Raw genomic sequence first — 21,106 nt, forward strand, 5'->3', positions numbered from 1 at the left:
TTAAATAAATTAGTGGTCAGAGAAATTAGTCTAGGGAAATCTAAGTATTATAGCAAGTAAAAGTTGTTCATCTTGAATCAGTGAAGCAGATAGAAAGGCACTAATGAGTTCTTGTCAAAGAAATGAGTAACGAGTAAATATAACATGGGCAGTAATTTTGAGATAGAGAAGGAGAGTCTTATAAGTAGCGAAGAAACTATGCAAATGAAATGAAGTGAAAAACGAGATCAGAGAATAATTACAATGAACAGGTAAGTAGTAAGACTTCTGGTCTATAACAAAGATCATTATGAAGGAACAAAGAGATAATTTTGAAGTTTAGTATGCTTATTGCCACACTTCCGCTTTATCAGTTAGAAATATGAGATGAGCTCAGCAGATTTTAATGCATGCTTGCACATTGGAGCTAGAACTCCTCAGCCACAAAGATAAGCCCAAAGGAGAAATTAATTCCTGGAAAGACAATGATCTTACTGGATGCAAAAAAAAAAAAAATGTTACACTGAATTGATTGTTCATTCCTTGCTCTAATACAAGAGAAACGGCAAGAAATTGACCTTTTGACTACTATCTAATTTTATCTATCTTTTCCTGTAATATATTTATGGATGCAGGAGGTATAAATTTAATCAATACCTCAACATAGTAATTCTCATGTTTGCAGTGAGTTTAGTTCAGCTTCATATATTCGTAGCCATTCTTAAACTTATTTATCTATCTATTTATTTATTTATTTATTTATTTATTTATTTATTTATTTATTTTAATCCTCACCTGAGAACATACATATTGATTTTTAGAGAGCGGGGAAGGAAGAGAAAGAGTGCACGGGAGAAACATCGATGTGAGAGAAAAACATCAATGTACTGCCTTCTCAGGGCATGCCCTGACTGAGCCACGATGGAACTCACAACCTAGGTATGTGCCCTGACTGGGAAATGAACCCATGACCTTTTATTGTACAGGATGACACTCCAACCAACTAAGCCACACTAGTTATTTTCAAAGGGAATATTGCTACACTAGAAGCCAGTGTGCTCACTTTGACAGAAGCTATGCTAAGTTTCCCTTCAATATGCTCCAATAATCAACATGGATTTATACACCAGCACACTATCTTTAGTCCATTGCTGTTCATGAGGGGAAAAAGTATGGAAAGCCCTATACCAATGATGGTGAACCTATAACATGCGTGTCAGAGGTGACACGCGAACTCACTTTTTTGGTTGATTTTTCTTTGTTAAATGGCATTTAAATATATAAAATAAATATCAAAAATATAAATCTTTGTTTTACTATGGTTGCAAATATCAAAAAATTTCTATATGTGACACGGCACCAGAGTTAAGTTAGGGTTTTTCAAAATGCTGACACGCTGAGCTCAAAAGGTTCGCCATCACTGCCCTATACCAAATTAATTTGTGAGCAAATACAGTTGAAAAGTAAAAGTTCAATTTAATTAAAAGAACACTGGACTAGGACTCAAAACCTAGGCTCCAATTTTGGATTGGTCACTATATGAATCTGGAAATATTACCTAAATTCAGAAGTTTCTGGTCCTTCTTTGTAAATATTGAGATAGGTGGTTAGACTCAACTTAAGTTGAAATATTTTTAGGGATGGTGAGGAAGAATGACAAACAAGCAATGGATTTGAGGACAGATAGTAAGTATTTCATTCAAATAGATAATTATGGAGACACAATTAGGGTAGGAGATAGAAAAGAGGAAGGCTAAGAAGAGGTTGATATTCTGGGAGGACAACAGGCAGTTCAGGAGAGTCCTGATAAGATTAAAGAAATGCTATGAAAATGAGAAAATTAAAGGAGTTTATTAGCCCAGAGTGGTATATCAAGGGATTTCCCTTGATATTTTTCAGCTTTTTATATTTTTTCTAACACCAGAAGTTTCTACTGCTTACGGCGTCAGGAGGGATACTTTGTAGGTGTTGTGTATGCTATATGTCATTGACCCAGCTCCACCTCCTGGCAACCTTATAAATGAGTGATGTCCTCTACTGTAGACTCATGCCCATGGCTTCTTATATGGAGTCAATTCATCTCATTTTGTTCTTCCTCTTTTTCTACTGCTTTCTATTTTTTTCAACTTCTCATGATGTGCCTGAAGTACTACAGCTTCAGTTTTGTCATTTTTCGCCTCTAGTGATGTTTCAGTCTTAATTTTCTCTAGGACCCACTGTTCATCTTGCTGGTGTTCAGGGTATCTATAGAACTCTTCTCCAACACCATATTTCAAGTGAATCATTTTTTTCTCCTATCAGCCTTCTTCACTGTCCAACTTTCATGTCTGTGCATAATGATTGGGTACATGAGGGTGTGGATGACTTTAGCCTTGGTCTCTAATGGCACATTTTTGCTCTTGGTGATCTTTCCTAATTCTTCCATTGTTGCCCTTCTGAATCTCAGCCTTCTCTTGTTTTCCTGGCTTCTCTTGTTTCCGTTTGAATTAATGAATGAACTGAGATCAGCAAAATTGTCAACAATTTCAATGTCGCCGAAACTGGTTTGGCTCAGTGGATAGAGCGTCGGCCTGCGGACTGAAAGGTCCCAGGTTCGATTCCGGTCAAGGGCATGTACCTGGGTTGCGGGCACATCCCCAGTGGGAGATGTGCAGGAGGCAGCTGGTCGATGTTTCTCTCTCATCGATGTTTCTAACTCTCTATCTCTCTCCCTTCCTCTCTGTAAAAAATCAATAAAATATATTTAAAAAAAAAAAAAAAACAATTTCAATGTCTCCATGGTCTACGGTAAAGATGTGCATTTCTTCCGTAGTCATAATTTTTGTCTTCTAGATGCTATTAAACTGCAGTCCTGCTTTGTCACTCTCTCTTTTTACTTTCCTTAGAAGCTGTTTCAAATAATTGCTACTTTCTGCCAGTAATATGGTGTCATCTTCATATCTTTAGTTATTAATATTTCTTCCACTAATTTCACTCCTTCCTCTGAGTCTATCCAAACTTTTCATATGTAATATTCTGCATAGAGATTAAACAAACAGGGAGATAAGATGTACCCTGGTCTGACACCTTTGCCTAAAGCAGGGGTGGGAATATCTTATACAGGCCTACGATCTGTAAAAGACTCACAAAAATATTTGGTCTGGCCGAGCCAAGGCAATAGGGGTGAGTTAATGTCCATGGAAAACCCTGCACATGTATGTTTATAGCAGCTTTATTCACAATTGCCAAAACTTAGAAGGAACTAAGATATCCTTCAGTCGCGGAATGGAAAAATAACCGATAGTACAAAGACAATGGAATCTATATAATAAAAGCCCAAGCGACCTTTATGGGGGAAGGACCAGAATGACCAGTCACTATGATGCGCACTGACCACCAGGGGGCATATGCTCAATGCAGCAGCTGCCCCCTGGTGGACAGTGCACTCCCACAGGGGGAGCATCGCTCAGGCAGAAGCTGGGCTGACAGCTGGTGAGCACAGCGGCAGTGGCGGGAGCCTCTCCCACCTCCATGGCAGCGCTAAGGAGCAGCAATCTGAGTGGTAGGGAGCAGCAATCAGGCGGGCAGTAAGGAGCGAGGGGTTCTGGACTTCTAGAGGGATGTCCAACTGCTGGCTTAGGACTAATCCCCATGGGGAGAGGGCCTAAGCCAGCAGGCAGACATCCCCTGAGGGGTCCCAGACTGAGAGAGGGTGCAGGCCAAGCTGAGGGAAGCCCCCCAGTTCATGAATTTCATGCACCAGGCCTCTTATATTAGCAATAAAAAAAATTAGTTATCCAGCCAAGAAAAGACATGGAGGAAACTTAAATGCATATTACTGAGTAAAAGCAGCCAATTAAAAAGGCTACATATTGTATGACTCCAACTATATGACATTCTTGAAAAGGCAAAACTATGGAGATAATAAAAAGATGAGCAGTTGTCAGGGGCTGTGATTTAAATAGAATGTACAACACCAAGAGTGAACAAATTACCAATCCAGGTGCTGTCATTTGCACAAACCTCTGATCATTCATTGTCATAGTTAACTAATGTATAAAATAAAGTCATTAGAAAGTCAATATTTAATATGTCTTATAGTTCCCATAGTCCATAAGTCTATGAATTCTCCATGTTCCTATACAACTCCATCTCCCTGGCCACAAATACTGGTCTTCTTTTGGGCACATGATCCAAACTGAACAAGTGGTTATCTTCTCTGAAATGTTTAGACTTAGAAACAGGCATAACAGCAGAGATCAAATTCTAAGAAGTAAAGCTTAGCAACTACTTTTTGTCAGCTTTGCTGTCAAGGGAAGAAAGTTTGACTAAAGAGAAAGAGAAATTTAAGTAAATTGCATTTAAATAGCAAAAACAAATCTGTAGTTTTGACAATCTATTCTTATTTGTTTCATTCTCTGTGATGCCATATAAGACAGACTTAGATTTAGAAGATTAAGTCACAGGATATACAGAAATATTGGATTTAAAAAAATATCTATTGTATGAGCCAATTTTCTTAAGCCACTTACATATCTTGCTGAAAAAATAGAATGCTAGAAAGGGCTTAGATTAAAGATTTAGATAAAGAGATCCAAGCAAGAGTTCTTATTTGAAGATCATTTATTATGAATCAGGAACTTTACAAATAGTACTTGCCACTCATAAAATAACCCAGAGAGATAAGAATATCATCTCAATTTTCCATAGGAGGAAATTGAGACTTAGAAAGATTAAATCAATTGCCAAATTTATGCAGCTAGTAAATCACTAAGCCGGAATTCAGCTCTGGCCCATTATGACTACAGAGCCCAGCCTTTTTCCAATATTTAGCACAGCACTGTCTCAAGATGTCAATGTATGCCTTAACCTCGGCAGTTACTTTATAATGTGCCTGGAAATACAGGCATAAAAGCCATATATATGTGTGTGAATTACATTAATATATATATGAATTACATTAACATATTAATAAAATACTTAAAAACAAATTCAGAAAAATTTACTTTCCCAAGGAGTATGCTCTCCTCTGAGGAATGTGTATTATTTTATAATCTGAAAATTGCAAATTTCTGATGGAAACTAAGCTTGAAATTATGTATTAATGCACATCTGTTTATTTTGTGGGAGTTTCCTTGGTGAGGTTTGGATATCTTAATTACATAATATCAATACGTTTTCTTGGGGCTCTGGGGGATGAATTTTTGTGGCCCACATTGATCTTCAGAGTTGGATATCCCAGGTCTGCTCTCTTTGAGTAATATTCTAAGTTTTACTTATATCATTGCTAATAAAGATAGCTACCATTTACTACCATTAATAGAGTACTTTTAACTCCCTGAAATATAAATACTGCTATTGGCATTTTACATGTAGGTAAACTAACATACAGGAAGGTTATCTTAAATGAGATCATATACTGTGTAAGTGGTATAATCAGCTAACCAGCCCTAAGCTGTTTGACTCTAAGGTGAAGACTCCACAGCTTCAAACCACTTCCATTAATGTTGGATCCACAGTTATTAATGAGGGCAACAGAAAAAAAATTTAAAAATATGTAAACACATTAAATCAAATCCAGTAATGACTCCTTAGAACATGACCTCAAAATCATATATTTACATACTAATATAAATATGTATACACAGCTTCTTTTAAAAACAATACAGTGAGCCCTAACCAGTTTGGCTTAGTAGATAGTAGATAAAGCGTCAGCCTTCGGACTGAAGGGTCCCAGGTTCGATTCCGGTCAAAAGCATGTACCTTGGTTGCAGGCACATCCCCAGTAGGGGGTGTGCAGGAGGCAGCAGATCAATGTTTCTCTCTTATCAATGTTTCTAATTCTCTATCCCTCTCCCTCTCCCTTCCTCTCTGCAAAAAAATCAATAAAAATATATTTAAAACAAAAAAAAACAATACGGTGAAAACTTTTATGTCCACAAATAAACAACCTGCACACATTTATAGCAGTTTTAGTCATATTTGCTAAAACTTGGAAGCAACCAAGATGTCCTCCAGTAGTGAAAAAACAAACTGTTGTAAATCCATACAAACTTACCGAATAATAGACAAACATGTAAATTGACCATCCCTCTGATACACTCACCAGCCAATCAGGAGAGTATGCAAATTAACCCAACAAAGATGGCGGTTAATTTGCATACTTAGGCGCCCAGCGGCCTGGGTCCCGGGAACATCATCGGCACCCAGGTCACTCCGAGGTAGGCCCCGCGTGGACCCTGAGCCAGGGAGCTCCTGGGCAGGGGCGGAGCCTGAGGGGGGCCCCTGGCTAAGCCTAAAGCCTTGGCCACAGGGGTTAGGCCTGGTCAGGGGGCGAGCCAGCGATTGGAGGGGTTTTGGGGTCCCTTGCCCAGGCCTGACACCTGGACCAGAGTTGTCAGGCCTGGGCAAGGGGCCAATCTGGCGATTGGAGGGCGATCGGTGTGAACTACAGAGGAAACACCTTTTCTGACCGCTCACTGGCTAAGCTTCCTGTATGCCACTGGTAATATTCTTAGTAACTTGGGTAATAAGAATCCAAAAAGGTGATCTAGGGTTTTTCACCACACTCCTGGCAAAAAAAAAACGAAGTTCCGCAGCTGAAGGGCTAAGAAATATCATATCCTGCCCTAGCCGGTTTGGCCCAGTGGATAGAGCAGGGGTGGGTAAACTTTTTGACTGGAGGGCCACAATGGGTTCTTAAACTGGACCGGAGGGCCGGAACAAAAGCATGGATGGAGTGTTTGTGTGAACTAATATAAATTCAAAGTAAACATCATTACATAAAAGGGTACGGTCTTTTTTTTTTTTTAGTTTTATTCATTTCAAACGGGCCGGATCCGGCCTGCGGGCCGTAGTTTGCCCATGGCTGGGATAGAGCCTCAGCCTGCCGACTGCAGGGTCTGGGTTCAATTCTGACTAAGGGCATGTACCTAAGTTGCAGGCTCCTCCCTGGCCGGGGCCCAGGTCAGGGCTCATGCAGGAGGCAACCAATCAAAGTGTTCCTCTCACTTTGATGTTCTCTCTGTCTTTCCCTTTCTCTTCCACATTCTCTAAAAATCAATGGAAACATATCCTCAGGTGAAGATAAAAAAAATAATAAAGAAATGTCATATCCTATGAAAGACACATCTTGAAAATGCCTAAAGAAAGTTGTCATTTTTTCATGGTGAAGGGACTGGAGTCCTTGTTGATGAAAAAACCGTGGTGGCTGTGGTGACTGGCTGTGGCTGCAGCAGCGGGGTGATGGGGCTGGTGCCTTCCCCTGATCAGCCAGGTCGCCTCCCATATATATGCTTGAAGGTAATTATTTTTTTAAATATGATGAGATCTTAGAGAAATCAAAGGTATTTCTAATATAACACATTCTAATATCTGAGAAAAGTTATCCTCAGCACTGCATAAGCTCAGGTGAAACTTAATATTGTTTATATTTAACATTTCTAATGGTTATTAACTAACAGACCTCCAGTGTTGTAAGAGACATGTGAGGTCAGCAGTAATTTCCTTTTTGAGAAGGATAAGTACAGTAACATTATAACCTTAAAAAAAAAACTGATTAGCTAACATAATTCCTTTTCTGTGTTGACGTACCATGTGATATATTTGAAAAGATTCACTGTTTCTTTTCTTGTTACAGCAAACAAAATTTTTTTTAGCATTATTTTCTGATAAACTTTCTACTACCAAGGCTTTATCCTAAAAGAAAGACCTAATATTTTCCAATAAAAATAATTTTATAATAAAGTCATCTCCTTCATAGTGCAGGTTTTCCCCTGAGCAATGCCTATAACTTCACTAGCCCTGTCCCATCTCTCCTCACATAGATGGGGATTGGTTTGGTCCCTCTGGTGTCTGTCTCTCCACATGAGTGAGCATTCTCAGGACTGCATTTTTGTTACCCAGAATCTACTACTGTGCTTTGCACACATAGGGTAAAGGAATAATGAAGTAATTAATGAAGAAAAGATGGATAAACAACTATTTATATCAACACACAACTGAATATGTATCTGAAATCGACTAACAGTTCAAATCAGCAAGGAACCTGACTTTCTGTCTTTTCCTTTCTTTCTGGTATTTTTAGGGTAGAATTAATATAAGCCAAACACTGCCTCTCCTCTTGGGTAGTGAATTCCTACTCATTCTTCTTAGGGCAAAATTTTGACTTTTTTTTTGTGAAGTCTTACAATCCATCAGACAGCACTTTATTCCTATTCCTATTAGTACTTATCACATGGTATTGTCATTTTTCTCCTCTAGCATTATCTAGACCAGCCGTGGGCAAACTACGGCCCGTGGGCCGGATCCGGCCCATTTGAAATGAATAAAACTAAAAAAAAAAAAAAGACCATACCCTTTTATGTAATGATGTTTACTTTGAATTTATATTAGTTCACACAAACACTCCATCCATGCTTTTGTTCCGGCCCTCCGGTCCAGTTTAAGAACCCATTGTGGCCCTCCAGTCAAAAAGTTTGCCCACCCCTGATCTAGGCTCTAAGTCAAAGTTAACTATGAATCTTTATGTATAATTCCAAGGTTATTCACTGTATTTTTACAACTTTGGATTTAAATTTGCTGCTCTTGACACATTCTCTATATTCATAGATATACATGATGGATATATCTATATCTATATCTATATATATATCTATCCACACATACATATTTTATTATTATCAGTTTCACATTATAGGTAATTAACCTTTTAAATCGACTTGTTTCTTTTTATTCTACCACATCAAGCAATACTATTGCAATGTAGTAAATGTCTCTGAAACCTGTAATAAATAAACTATAAGCATATCGTGTAGATAATAATATACTGCTAAGTTTTGATTATTTAATTCACATGAAGTCCAATGGTTTGAATGTCAATGAACAATGGACAGTCTTAAGCTAACTGAGATCACCATTATAGGTAAGTAATGAATATTTTATATTTTAAATATTTCAGCAGTTGAAATGTCCAAAATAAAATTATCTGCCTAAAAATAAGTGACTAAAGATAGATAAATGGACAGTATAATTCTATGTATACAATTCTCTCTTTCATCTTCTCTATTTCATATTCTCCTATAAAATGAAATGGGAATGGGGAGTATGAAGACAGACACCTGGAACACATGGTGGGGAGAGAAAGGATCTAGCAAAGGCAATTGTAAAAGTTCCAAATAAAGGAAATTGCAGAGTAGATGACAACCAGGTCACAAGGCTTCTTTGAAGCCATGCAATAATGAATTACTAATTAATAATGAGAACTTGCTTCTTCAGCAAGTGCTTGCCTGAGGTAGGTCAATGTGGAATGACACTTTTCACCTAGGTATGGACTGCAGGTTTCTGCACTGAGGATACTAACTAAAACTTTGTTGCTTGAAATGACTAGCAGTGATCTTTGTGAAATAAAATGGTTGGCTGATTTTATTCTGTTTTCTTTCACTTAGGAGGTCACCTCAGGTTGGGAGGGAGACTTCGCTTGAGCAGCATTTATTTTTGCAACAGTCTGAAGGAGTTGCCTCTGTGGGAAGTCATTTATTGAGCATGAAGAATAAACACAGTTCCTATCTACATAGAATAAAAGTGATAGTATCAATGACAGCATAAATGCATATGAAATTAAAGCATTTAGTTGCAGTGTGGTCCCATATCAGGAATATCATTATCTGTAAACCTTCTAGTTGTTATAGGAAGTTAGACATGAGCAGAGCAAGGACCATGGGCCAGGTACAGACACTCACCAGGGTAGAAAGCCCTGGATGCCCAGCAAGGGGGAAAACAAGAACTTTGCTCCCAGGGTAACCTATCCTCCCCTAGCATATTCAGTTTGGACCCCTGATCTTTCTTATCACTGGTCATGTGGTTTAGACCCCTGACCTTTTCCTCTCGAAAGATAACATCTAGGCCTCAGTTGTATTTCAGCTCCAGGCCCAGAAAAGCAGCAAAACCAGACAAGTGACACCATGGCTACCTCAGGACCAGATGCATTGACTAATGACCCCCTGCCCTTGCACAGACCAATCAGTGGAGACCAAGACTCTAAAAGAGCACATCTGGAAAGCTGATGAATATTCTCTTGAGACCCTCTCCTGACATCTTCCCTAAGATTTCCACCTATAAAAGCCAGATAAATAAGCTCAGGATGAAGGACCCAGTGTGCATTCTCCCCTAGGGGAGCAAGCCCATGCCATTCCCATTCCCCTTCTTTCCTTTAAGCCCCCCACCACACACACACACACACACACACACACACACACACACACACACAAAGACTTATAACCAGGGGAGCAATGGGCAGTGGCAGCTCGTCCTGGGCTAACCCCCAGGACCTGTCTCCAAGGCCCCATTTTCTCTAACTTCTCAGTGATCCAAAGCATCCCAGTCTAGGCTCTCCTGTTACTTCTTCTGTGCACCTTCCTTATTTCACTGTCCTAAGTATATTTTTGCTGCAGCCAGTAAATCTTACTTACATTGCTACACTCTGTCTCTAAATTGAAATGTTTCCTTTTGCTGGTAACATATTGATATCTCACCAACCAATACATGGCTAAGAAATCTTATCTAATAAAAGAGAAACATGCAAATTGACCATACCTCTGCTACACTCAAAAGCAATGCCCACAAGCAATGCCCACCAGCCAATTAGGAGCGAGTATGCAAATAAACCCAACCAAGATGGTGGCGGCCACAGAGCTAGAGCAAACAGGAGGCTTAGGTTGCCCCTGGCGATGGAGGAAGCCAAGCTTCTCGCCTGCCCTTGCCGACTGTGGGCTCCGCTCAAGGCTACAAAGTTTCAATTATAGAAGATAAATAAATCCCAGATACCTGCTACCAGCTGCTGTGGCCTCCGCTCAAGGAGGGTCTGGGAGCCTGAGTTTCCCGGGGCCATGGCCAGCCGGCAAACAGCCATCAGCCCCTCACCTAGGCTGGCCAGGCACCCCAACAGAACCCCCCATCCTGAAGGGGGTGTAGCCAGCCTGCAAACAGCCCTCAGCCCCTCACCCAGGCTGGCCAGGCACCCCAGTGGGATCCCCCTTCTGAAGGGGGTGTGGCCAGCCTGAACACGGCCCTCAGCCCCTCACCCAGACTGGCCACACCCTCATGGGGTGAGGGTCCCCGCTGGGGGGCTTGGCCAGCCTGCAAAGACAGCCATCAGACTCTCACCCAAGCTGGCCAGGCACCCCAGCGGGGACCCCCACCCTGAAGGGGGTGTGGCCAGCTTGAAAACAGCCCTCAGCCCTTCACCCAGGCTGGCCACATCCCCCAGGGGGGCCCTCACCCCATGGGGGTGTGGCCGGCCTGAAAACCACCACAGGCCCCACGCCAAGGCCGCCCCACACCCCAAGGGAACACCCACCCTGATCCGGGACACCCTTCAGGGCAAACCAGCCAGCCCCCACCTGTGCTCCAGGCCTCTATCTATACTAATGAAAGGGTAATATTTTAATTAGACTGGGAGACCTTCCTGGAGACCTTTGGACATTCTCCTGGACAAAGCCATGGTGGCAGGGCTGAGGTAGAGGTGGTTAGAGGCCAAGAGGGGAGGGCAGTTGTGGGTGACCAGGCTGGTGGGGGACAGGGTCATTGGAGGAAATCAGACCAGCAGGGGGCCAGTTGGGGGCAAGCAGGCCAGTGGTGAGGGAAGGTGGGAGTGAGCAGGCCAGCAGGGGGGGCAGTTGGGGGTGATCAGGCTGGCTGGGGGGGGGGGGGCATTTTGGGGCAAGCAGGCCGGTGGCAGGGAGCAGTTGGGGGTGAGCAGGCCGGCAGGCAGACTGGTTAGGGGAATCAGGCAGGCAGGTGAGTGGTTAGGAGCCAGCAGTCCCAGATTGCGAGATGGATGTCCAACTGCTGGTTTAGGCCTGATCCTTGTAAACTGGCAGTAGGACATCCTTCGAGGGGTCCCAGATTGGAGAGGGTACAGGCCAGGCTGAGGAACACCCCCTCCCCCATGCATGAATTTCGTGCACCGGGCCACTAGTAAATTTAATTAACAGGCAATATGTTAAACTAATTTTACACCTGCAGCCTGGGTATGGAAACTACGAGAAACTGCCCAGAAATGTCTCCCTGCCTTGCTCCCAATCATTAGGGAATTTCCTATTCCTACTCCCATCTGGAGTCTCAGTCTTGGAAACCACATACACACGTTCTGTATTTTAAGATCTCAGTAGAGAGCTTTGCTATTGATACGTACCTCTTCACCCATTATTCTCCACCTCCACTTTTACCAGAGGCAAGCACACGTAGTTTATTTAAAATAACCCTAAATCTCTTGCCACCCCTTATTTAAGAGGTGAAATTCCTTTCTCTACCCTTATTTTGGGCTGGCCTAATGACTTGTTTCGACCAAAAGAATAGGGCAGGAGAAGCCCTATGTAAACAAATGTTAAGATAATCTTACTTGATCTGCAGCTTCTTCTCTTGAGCTATTGGACACTCCTTCTCGGAATCCAGTCACCAGGTAGTGAGAAGCCCAAGTCTTGTGGAGAGGCTACATAGAAGAGAATCATGAGACTGGTTAACAGCCCCATCTCCATCTAAGCTCCAAGAAAAGAGCCAGCACCAACTGCAGCTATTTGAGTGAACTGTCTGGGAAATTTTAGCTCAGTAAAGACTCCAGATGACTGCAGAACCAGCTAACATTTGGCCCAGTGTGGCAGACCACACAGCTGAGCCCAGTTAACACAGAATAATGATAAGTAATTAAAAGTCATTGCTGTAAGCCATTAAGTGGTGGGTGGTGTGCAACATAGCAAAACATAACTGAAACACTAATTGAATTAGTATGTAAATATTTTATTTATTAAATTTCCTAAGGATGTTTGCTTGCTAAAATTTTGAGTTTTTGCATATTGATTTATGATATTTATTTAATGAGAATGGATGGACTTAGAAATCAATGAGACCAAGTTTAAATAAAGATTTTACACCTTAGTAACTATATGACTTTGAGTTAGGTATCAAACTTTCCTAATTTCAGCTTTTCCCTTTGTAATAAAAGGGTAAATAACACCTACTTGTTACAGTTGTTGCGAGGACTAAGTAAAACAGTATGTACAAAAGAAAATCTCATCATAATTTGTGATCCATGGTAGGCACTTCAATACCTGTTTCCTTTTCATTTACTACAACCACATTATAGCAACATATTTATTTTTGTTTTTCTTACTTCAAGTTAAACATACTTCCACCTTGCTACCTCTCAAAAGACAGAAAAAGGCAAACCTCAAAAACAAACAGACTAACAAATGATTGTACTTGATGTTTGGAAGTTACCAGGCTGTCCTTCTAAGTTCTTTCTATTTTGAAGTGTGGCTTTTCCAACTCTTGGTGCAGGTACAAAGGAATTCCACTAGAATAAACCTGAATTGCCAACCTTTTCATAGCATCAAGTGGCTCCTGGGGAGCAGGGATAGTGTGGCTACTAATTACACATTTCAGCTTCCTTAGCATTAACAGCTATTCATGCCCTATTTCCCCATGTCCTCCATGGCCCATTCATGGCTTCACCAGCTATTGAGATTTTCCTTGGTAATTTGATAATCCAAGTCATTGCTTCTCCTTCCAAGAATATTTTTCTTCTTCTCATCACAACTCTTCTCACAAAACATTCTGTAGGTCATTGTACCTATTTTGAAACCCAGTGTAATTATCCATCTCCTTTAGGAAGCTTTCTAAGTAGAGTCTATTTCATCTCAATCTCTTCTTTATTTGAATTCAGAAAATTTAGATTTCACTGATCGGGTAGGGACAATTAATAACGTAATGTCTTGTGACATGTTCTTATGTCATTATGTAACTGTTCCATGAATATTGTTATTTATTCAACCAGATTGAAAGCTTCTTGAGAGCAAAGTCTAACACTTACCAAATGTGTGATATTTAGCAAGTTACTTAACCTCTCAAAACTTAACAAGACAGGAGAGGAAGCAAGATGGCGGCGATATAGGCAGACGCGTCCCAGGTCTTGTCCCGGAGCAAACGGAGTAAGCAGCTGAAACTAATAACACCCACCCCGAATTGGCAAATTTACTCAGCTGGTGAGACGGCTTGCAGCCTGGAAGGGCAGACCTCCCCTGGAAAGGTTAAAAACCAGGGATCTGGGCAGGAAAGTTTGCCAGACCTGAGCCCAGAGGGTCGGAGGGAGACCGCATGGCAGACAACCGCGTCTCTTGGGACAGACACAGACCCTGACCAGGGTAAGGAGTTCCGCGGGTTTGCTGGCGCCAGGAGATTTGAGATTTGGATTTTGTGATTGCGGAGAACTGAGACTAAAGGGGGCATCCTGAGGAACTGATCAGACCGTGCAGTGCCCATAAGAGAGGAGCGTTTCCCAGACCATGCAGTGCTGGTAAGAGGAGCGTTTCCCAGACCGGTAAGAGGAGCGTTTCCGCGGCCGGCCGGCCGGCGTTTGTCTGTTTCTTTGTTTTCACTGAACCCTGCTCATAGGACAGTTCGGATACAGACACTCACCTGTGCTGAAGAGAGGGTGAAGGTGCAGACGAGGGGAATCTGGGGAGAGGCTGAGGAAAGAGGGGGAGCCGGAGGAGGTGGCAGCGAATTGAGTGCTGAGACCCCCCTGGGCCCAGGACTGGGGCAGCCATTCCTCCAGAGGGTGGAATTCCTCCCCCCAGCCCCCCAGGCAAGGAGCACAGCCACACCCAGATTCCACCCTGTATGAGATAAAGGACTAAAACAAGCTGATTAGTCCCTGGGAGTTACCAGGGTCTGGCCTATAGAGGGATTTTCAGTCCCACCAACAACACAGAGCAGGGTAAGGATTAAAAAAGGATAGAGAAGCTGTATAGCCTCAGAGGCCAACCCAAAAACACTGCCACCCAGAGGTTGAGCCACAAACTGACTCTTAGGGGAATACAAATTAAGGCAGACTGGATCACAAATACGGCCTGCTTTAAAATCAGGACTGTGATTTACAACACGGAGGAACAGTGTAATGCAGGCAACACTCTCCTAAATACCTGGCAGGACCAAGGCGAACCAGGCTGAAGAGTAGAAGAACCGAAAGACCATCACTACTGCAAATTTTTTCTTTTTCTTTTTAATTTTTTCACCTTTTTACTAAGAAACCAATTTTTTTTTCTCTTTTTCTTCTTTTTCCATCACCTGATTTTACCCTTTCAATTACCACATTTTTATTTTTAACCAGTATTATTACTCCTACCATTTTACCATTTTTTAAAGTGCCATTTTATTTTCTCTTTATTTTCTTTTGGGATTAGTGTTCTCCATTCTATTTTCATCGTTCCTTTAGCATTAATTTTCCCTATCTCAATTCCACCTCTTTGCTAAAACCCTCTTCCTTACTTTTCCCCTTTTGGTGTCCTGTTTCTCTTACCCTATTCCTGCTCCAGACCTTCCCAATTCCCTCTTTTTACCCCCTGTCTAATTCCACCCTACTTATATATCCTATTTCCAATCTACTGCTCTAAATCCTTATACACCTATTCTTTATCCTTCTTCACTTTCCAACCATTTTTTTTTCTCTCTTATCTTTCTATTGTTTTCTTGATTGTTGAATATATTGGGCTTTTTTTTTTTTTTTTTTTTTAATTTGTTTGTTTGTTTTGTTTTGTGTTTTTTCTTCTTTTTTAGGACTGGTTGTGAGGTTGTTTTTCTTTTTCTTTTTCTTTTTCTTTTTTTTTCTGCTGGTTTTTCCCTTCCCTCCCCCACCCCACCCCAGTTATTTTTGTGCTTCTGTTTTCCCTTACCCCTCTGGATATTATTGGTGGTTTGTAGTTTGCATTCATCTCCAGGGATCTGTTGCTGGAATTTGTTGAGATTAGTGGCAGTTCTATTGGAGTTTGCTCCTCATACGGGGAGTCTCTTCCCCACTTCTACTTCATTCTCTTTTTTCGCTCTCTTTTTTCCCCCCTCTTTTTTCCCAATTCTATTTTTGCACTCCTTTTTTGTTTGTTTTTTTCTTATTTTTCTTTTCTGTTCTCTCTTTTATCTTCTTCTCTTCTTTCTCCCTTATCCCCTAATTCTCTTAATTCGGTTGGTCACCTTTATTTGGAGTTATTAATATTGTGAATATACTTGTGTTCAGTGCCTGGTACGTTGTGCCTTGCTCTGTTGTATTTTGTGCCTTTAAATCAACGCAGCAGATCCAAGCAACAGCAGCCCCCTGATCACCGCAGCCTCCTGATCACCACAGCCTCCTGATCACCACACCCTCTGTCTGTGGAACAGCAACTGTACGTGAAGCCTCCCCCCACCAGCCAGAAGAGCCAACACAGCTGTGAACAACACCCACCAGAGGAGCTGCTGCCAACTGGAAAGCAGCTGCTACCGCAACCGTCTGAGCAGCAACCACAACCCAAGGAGCCCCTGCCACCCAGGGAGCAGCCACTGAACACCTCAACATCTACATATGTCAGCGAGATCAAACATGGGTAGGCAAAGAAACCCCCAAAGGAAAGAAAAGGAGGACTCGCCAGAAAAGCAGCTAAGTGAGACAGAGATATGCAACATGACGGAAAAAGAATTCAGAATAAGGTTCCTAGAGTACATGCACCACATGTTCAAGAAGCAAGAAGAAACAGATGAAAAACTCAACTACCTATGCAAGAAGCTAGAAGAAACAGATGAAAAAATCAACAACTTAAGTAAGTCCCAAGAAGAAATGAAGAGTGACATAGCTTCAATAAAAAACTCCATTGAAAGTATCAACAGTAGACTGGGAGAAGCGGAGGACCGAATTAGTGAATTAGAAGACAAGGAAGCAAAACACACTCAAACTGTACGGCAAATGGAGAAAAAAATTAAAAGACAGGAGGAGAGCCTAAGGGAGCTTTGGGACAACATGAAACGAAACAACATACGAATAATAGGGGTGCCAGAACAACAGAAAGATGAACATGGATTAGAAAACCTATTCGAAGAAATAATATCAGAAAACTTCCCTGAGGTGGGGAAGAAAAAAGTCACACAAGCCCAGAGAGTCCCAAACAAGGTGAACCCGAAAAGACCCACACCAAGACACATCATAATTACCATGGCAAATGTTCAGGATAAAGAGAGAATCTTACAGGCTGCAAGAGAGAGACGGAAAGTAACATACAAGGGATCTCCCATTAGATTATCAAATGATTTCTCAACAGAAACACATCAGGCCAGAAAAGAATGGACGGAAATCTACAAAGTGATGCAAAGCAAAGGACTGAATCCAAGAATACTCTATCCAGCAAGGCTATCATTCAAAATTGAAGGGGAAATAAGAAGCTTCACAGACAAAAAAGGGCTAAGGGAGTTTATCACCACCAAGCCAGCCATGCAAGAAATGCTAAAGGGACTGGTGTAAAAAGAAGAAATATCAAGCTCAGAAAGAAAACAGCCACACACACACACACAAAAAGAAATGGCTACAAACAAATACCTTTCAATAATAACTTTAAATGTAAATGGACTAAATGCTCCAACCAAAAGACATCGAGTGGCTGAATGGATAAAAAAACATGACCCATACATCTGCTGTCTACAAGAGACCCACCTCATTAGAAGGGACTCACACAGACTGAAAGTGAAGGGATGGAAAAATATCTTTCACGCAAATGGAAAGGAAAAGAAAGCTGGGGTAGCAATACTTATATCTGACAAAGTACATCTCAAAGTGAAGGCCATAACCAGAGATAAGGAAGGCCACTTCATAATACTAAAGGGATCAATACAACAAGAAGATATAACCCTGGTAAACATATATGCACCCAATGCAGGAGCACCCACATACATAAGAAAACTTCTGGAAGATATCAGGGGAGAGATCGACAACAATACAATCATAGTAGGGGACTTTAATACACCACTGACATCACTGGATAAATCCGCTAGACAAAAACTCAGCAAAGAAACAGCAATCCTAAATGACTCACTAGATCAGATGGACTTAATTGACATCTTCAGAACACTTCACCCCACAGCTGCGGAATATACATTCCTCTCAGGTGCTCATGGGACATATTCAAAAATAGACCACATATTGGGTCACAAGCAAAGTCTCCACAAATTCAAGAAGATTGAAATCATAAAAAGCTTCTTCACAGACCACGATGGCATAATGTTAGAAATAAACTACAATAAAAACAACCCAAAATACTCAAACACTTGGAAGCTGAATAGCATGTTATTAAATATTGATTGGGTTACCGATGACATCAAAGAAGAAATTAAAAACATCCTGGACACTAATGACAATGAAAACACAACAATCCAAAACCTCTGGGACACAATGAAAGCAGTCCTGAGAGGGAAGTTTATAGCTCTACAGGCCTATCTCAAAAAACAAGAAAAAATGGTAGTCAATCATCTAACTCTACAACTCAAAGAATTAGAAAGAGAGCAACAAGAAAACCCCAGAGTGAGCAGAAGGAAGGAGATAATAAAGATTAGAGCAGAAATCAATGAAATAGAGACCAAAAAAACAATACAGAAAATCAATGAAACCAAGAGCTGGTTCTTTGAAAGGATAAACAAGATTGACAAACCCCTAGCCAGGCTCACCAAGAAGCAAAGAGAGAGGTCCCAAATAAACCAAATCAGAAATGATAGAGGCGAAATAACAACAGACCCCACAGAAATACAAATGATTGTTAAACAATACTACGAGCAACTCTACTCCAACAAACTGGACAACCTGGAGGAAATGGACAAATTCCTAGAAAAATACAACATTCCAAAACTCAATCAGGAAGAATCTAAAAACCTCAATAGGCCAATAACTATGGAAGAAATTGAAGCAGTCATCAGAAAGCTTCCAGCAAACAAAAGCCCAGGGCCAGACGGCTTCACAGGGGAGTTCTACCAAACATTCAAGGAAGAACTAAAACCTACCCTCCTCAGACTACTACAAAAAATTCAAGAGGAAGGAACGCTTCCAAGCTCATTCTATGAAGCCAGCATCACCCTAATACCAAAACCAGGTAAAGACATCACAATGAAAGAGAATTACAGGCCAATATCCCTCATGAACATAGATGCCAAAATCCTCAACAAAATCTTAGCAAATCGGATCCAGCAGTACATCAGAAGGATCATACACCATGACCAAGTAGGATTCATCCCAGAGATGCAAGGATGGTACAACATCCGTAAATCAATAAATGTGATACATCACATAAACAAATTGAAAGAAAAAAACCACATGGTCATATCAATTGATGCAGAAAAAGCATTCGACAAAATCCAACACCCATTTTTGATAAAAACTCTCAGAAAGGTGGGAATAGAAGGATCATACCTCAACATAATAAAAGCCATATATGACAGGCCCACTGCCAACATCATACTCAATGGACAAAAACTAACACCATTTCCCCTAAGAACAGGAACAAGACAGGGATGCCCACTCTCACCACTCCTGTTCAACATAGTACTGGAAGTATTAGCCATTGCAATTAGGCAAGAAGAAGGAATAAAAGGCATCCAAATTGGAAAAGAGGAAGTAAAACTGTCCTTATTTGCAGATGACATGATATTATACATACAAAACCCTAGAGACTCCATCAAAAAGCTACTAGACTTAATACATGAATTTGGCAATGTAGCAGGATACAAAATTAACCCCAAGAAATCTGAGGCATTTCTATACACCAACAGTGAACTTTCAGAAAGGGAGATCAGAAAAACAATCCCATTTACCATCGCACCAAAAAAATTAAGATACCTAGGAATAAACTTAACTAAAGAGGTTAAAGACCTCTACTCAGAAAACTACAGGACGTTGAAAAAAGAGATAGAGGAAGACATAAACAGATGGAAGAACATACCATGTTCTTGGATTGGTAGAATCAACATCATTAAAATGTCCATACTACCCAAAGCAATCTATACATTCAACGCACTTCCCATTAAAATACCAATGGCCTTCTTCAAAGATCTAGAACGAACTCTCCAAAAATTCATCTGGAATAAAAAAAGACCCCGAATAGCTGCAACGATCCTGAGAAAGAACAAAGTAGGTGGGATCTCAATGCCAGATATCAAGCTGTATTACAAAGCCACTGTTCTCAAAACTGCCTGGTACTGGCACAAGAACAGACATATAGATCAGTGGAATAGAATAGAGAGTCCAGAAATTAGCCCGAACCAATATGCTCAATTAATTTTTGACAAAGGAGGCATGAACATACAATGGAGCCAAGATAGTCTCTTCAATAAATGGTGTTGGGAAAATTGGACAGACATATGCAAGAAAATGAAACTAGACCACCAACTTACACCATACACAAGAATAAACTCAAAATGGATAAAGGACTTAAATGTACGACAGGAAACCATAAAAATTCTAGAAGAATACAAAGGCAACAAAATCTCAGACATATGCCAAAACAATTTCTTTACTGATACAGCTCCTAGGGCAGTTGAAACTAAAGAGAAACTGAACAAATGGGACTACATCAAAATAAAAAGCTTCTGCACAGCAAAAGAAACCATCAACAAAACAACAAGAAAACCCACCTCGTGGGAAAACATATTTGCCAACGTCATATCGGATAAGGGCTTAATCTCCAAAATTTATAGGGAACTCATACAACTTAACAAAAAGAAGATAAACAATCCAATCAAAAAATGGGCAAAGGATCTAAATAGACACCTTTCAAAAGAGGACATTCAGAAAGCCAAGAGACATATGAAAACATGCTCAAAGTCACTAATCATCCGAGAGATGCAAATCAAAACAACAATGAGGTACCATCTCACACCTGTCAGAATGGCCATCATCAACAAATCAACAAACGACAAGTGCTGGAGAGGATGTGGAGAAAAAGGAACACTTGTGCACTGCTGGTGGGAATGCAGACTGGTGCAGCCACTATGGAAGGCAGTATGGAGGTTCCTCAAAAAATTGGAAATGGAACTCCCATTTGACCCTGTGATCCCACTACTAGGAATATATCCCAAGAAACCAGAAACACCTATCAGAAAGGATATATGCACCCAGATGTTCATAGCAGCACAATTCACCATAGCTAAGATCTGGAAACAGCCTAAGTGCCCATCAGTAGATGAATGGATTAGAAAACTGTGGTACATCTACACGATGGAATACTATGCTGCTGTTAAAAAGAAGGAACTCCTACCATTTGCAACATCATGGATGGAACTGGAGAGCATTATGCTAAGTGAAACAAGC

The 21,106-nt window shown here is 40.9% G+C and overlaps 1 protein-coding gene across 1 annotated transcript in view; it reads right to left on the reverse strand.

Annotated features, from left to right (window-relative positions):
- LOC139018468 (PHD finger protein 10-like) overlaps positions 1–21,106 on the reverse strand; it is a 125,058-nt gene that overhangs the window by 36,786 nt on the left and 67,166 nt on the right. Inside the window, 1 exon segment of the mRNA XM_070427051.1 lies at positions 12,359–12,448. Within this exon segment, the coding sequence (XP_070283152.1) occupies positions 12,359–12,448 (90 nt within the window).

This window comes from Myotis yumanensis, unplaced genomic scaffold (assembly GCF_028538775.1).
Source record: "Myotis yumanensis isolate MYYU_CA2020_CCGP unplaced genomic scaffold, mMyoYum1.0.hap1 SCAF_10, whole genome shotgun sequence".
NCBI classification, from domain to species: domain Eukaryota; kingdom Metazoa; phylum Chordata; class Mammalia; order Chiroptera; family Vespertilionidae; genus Myotis; species Myotis yumanensis.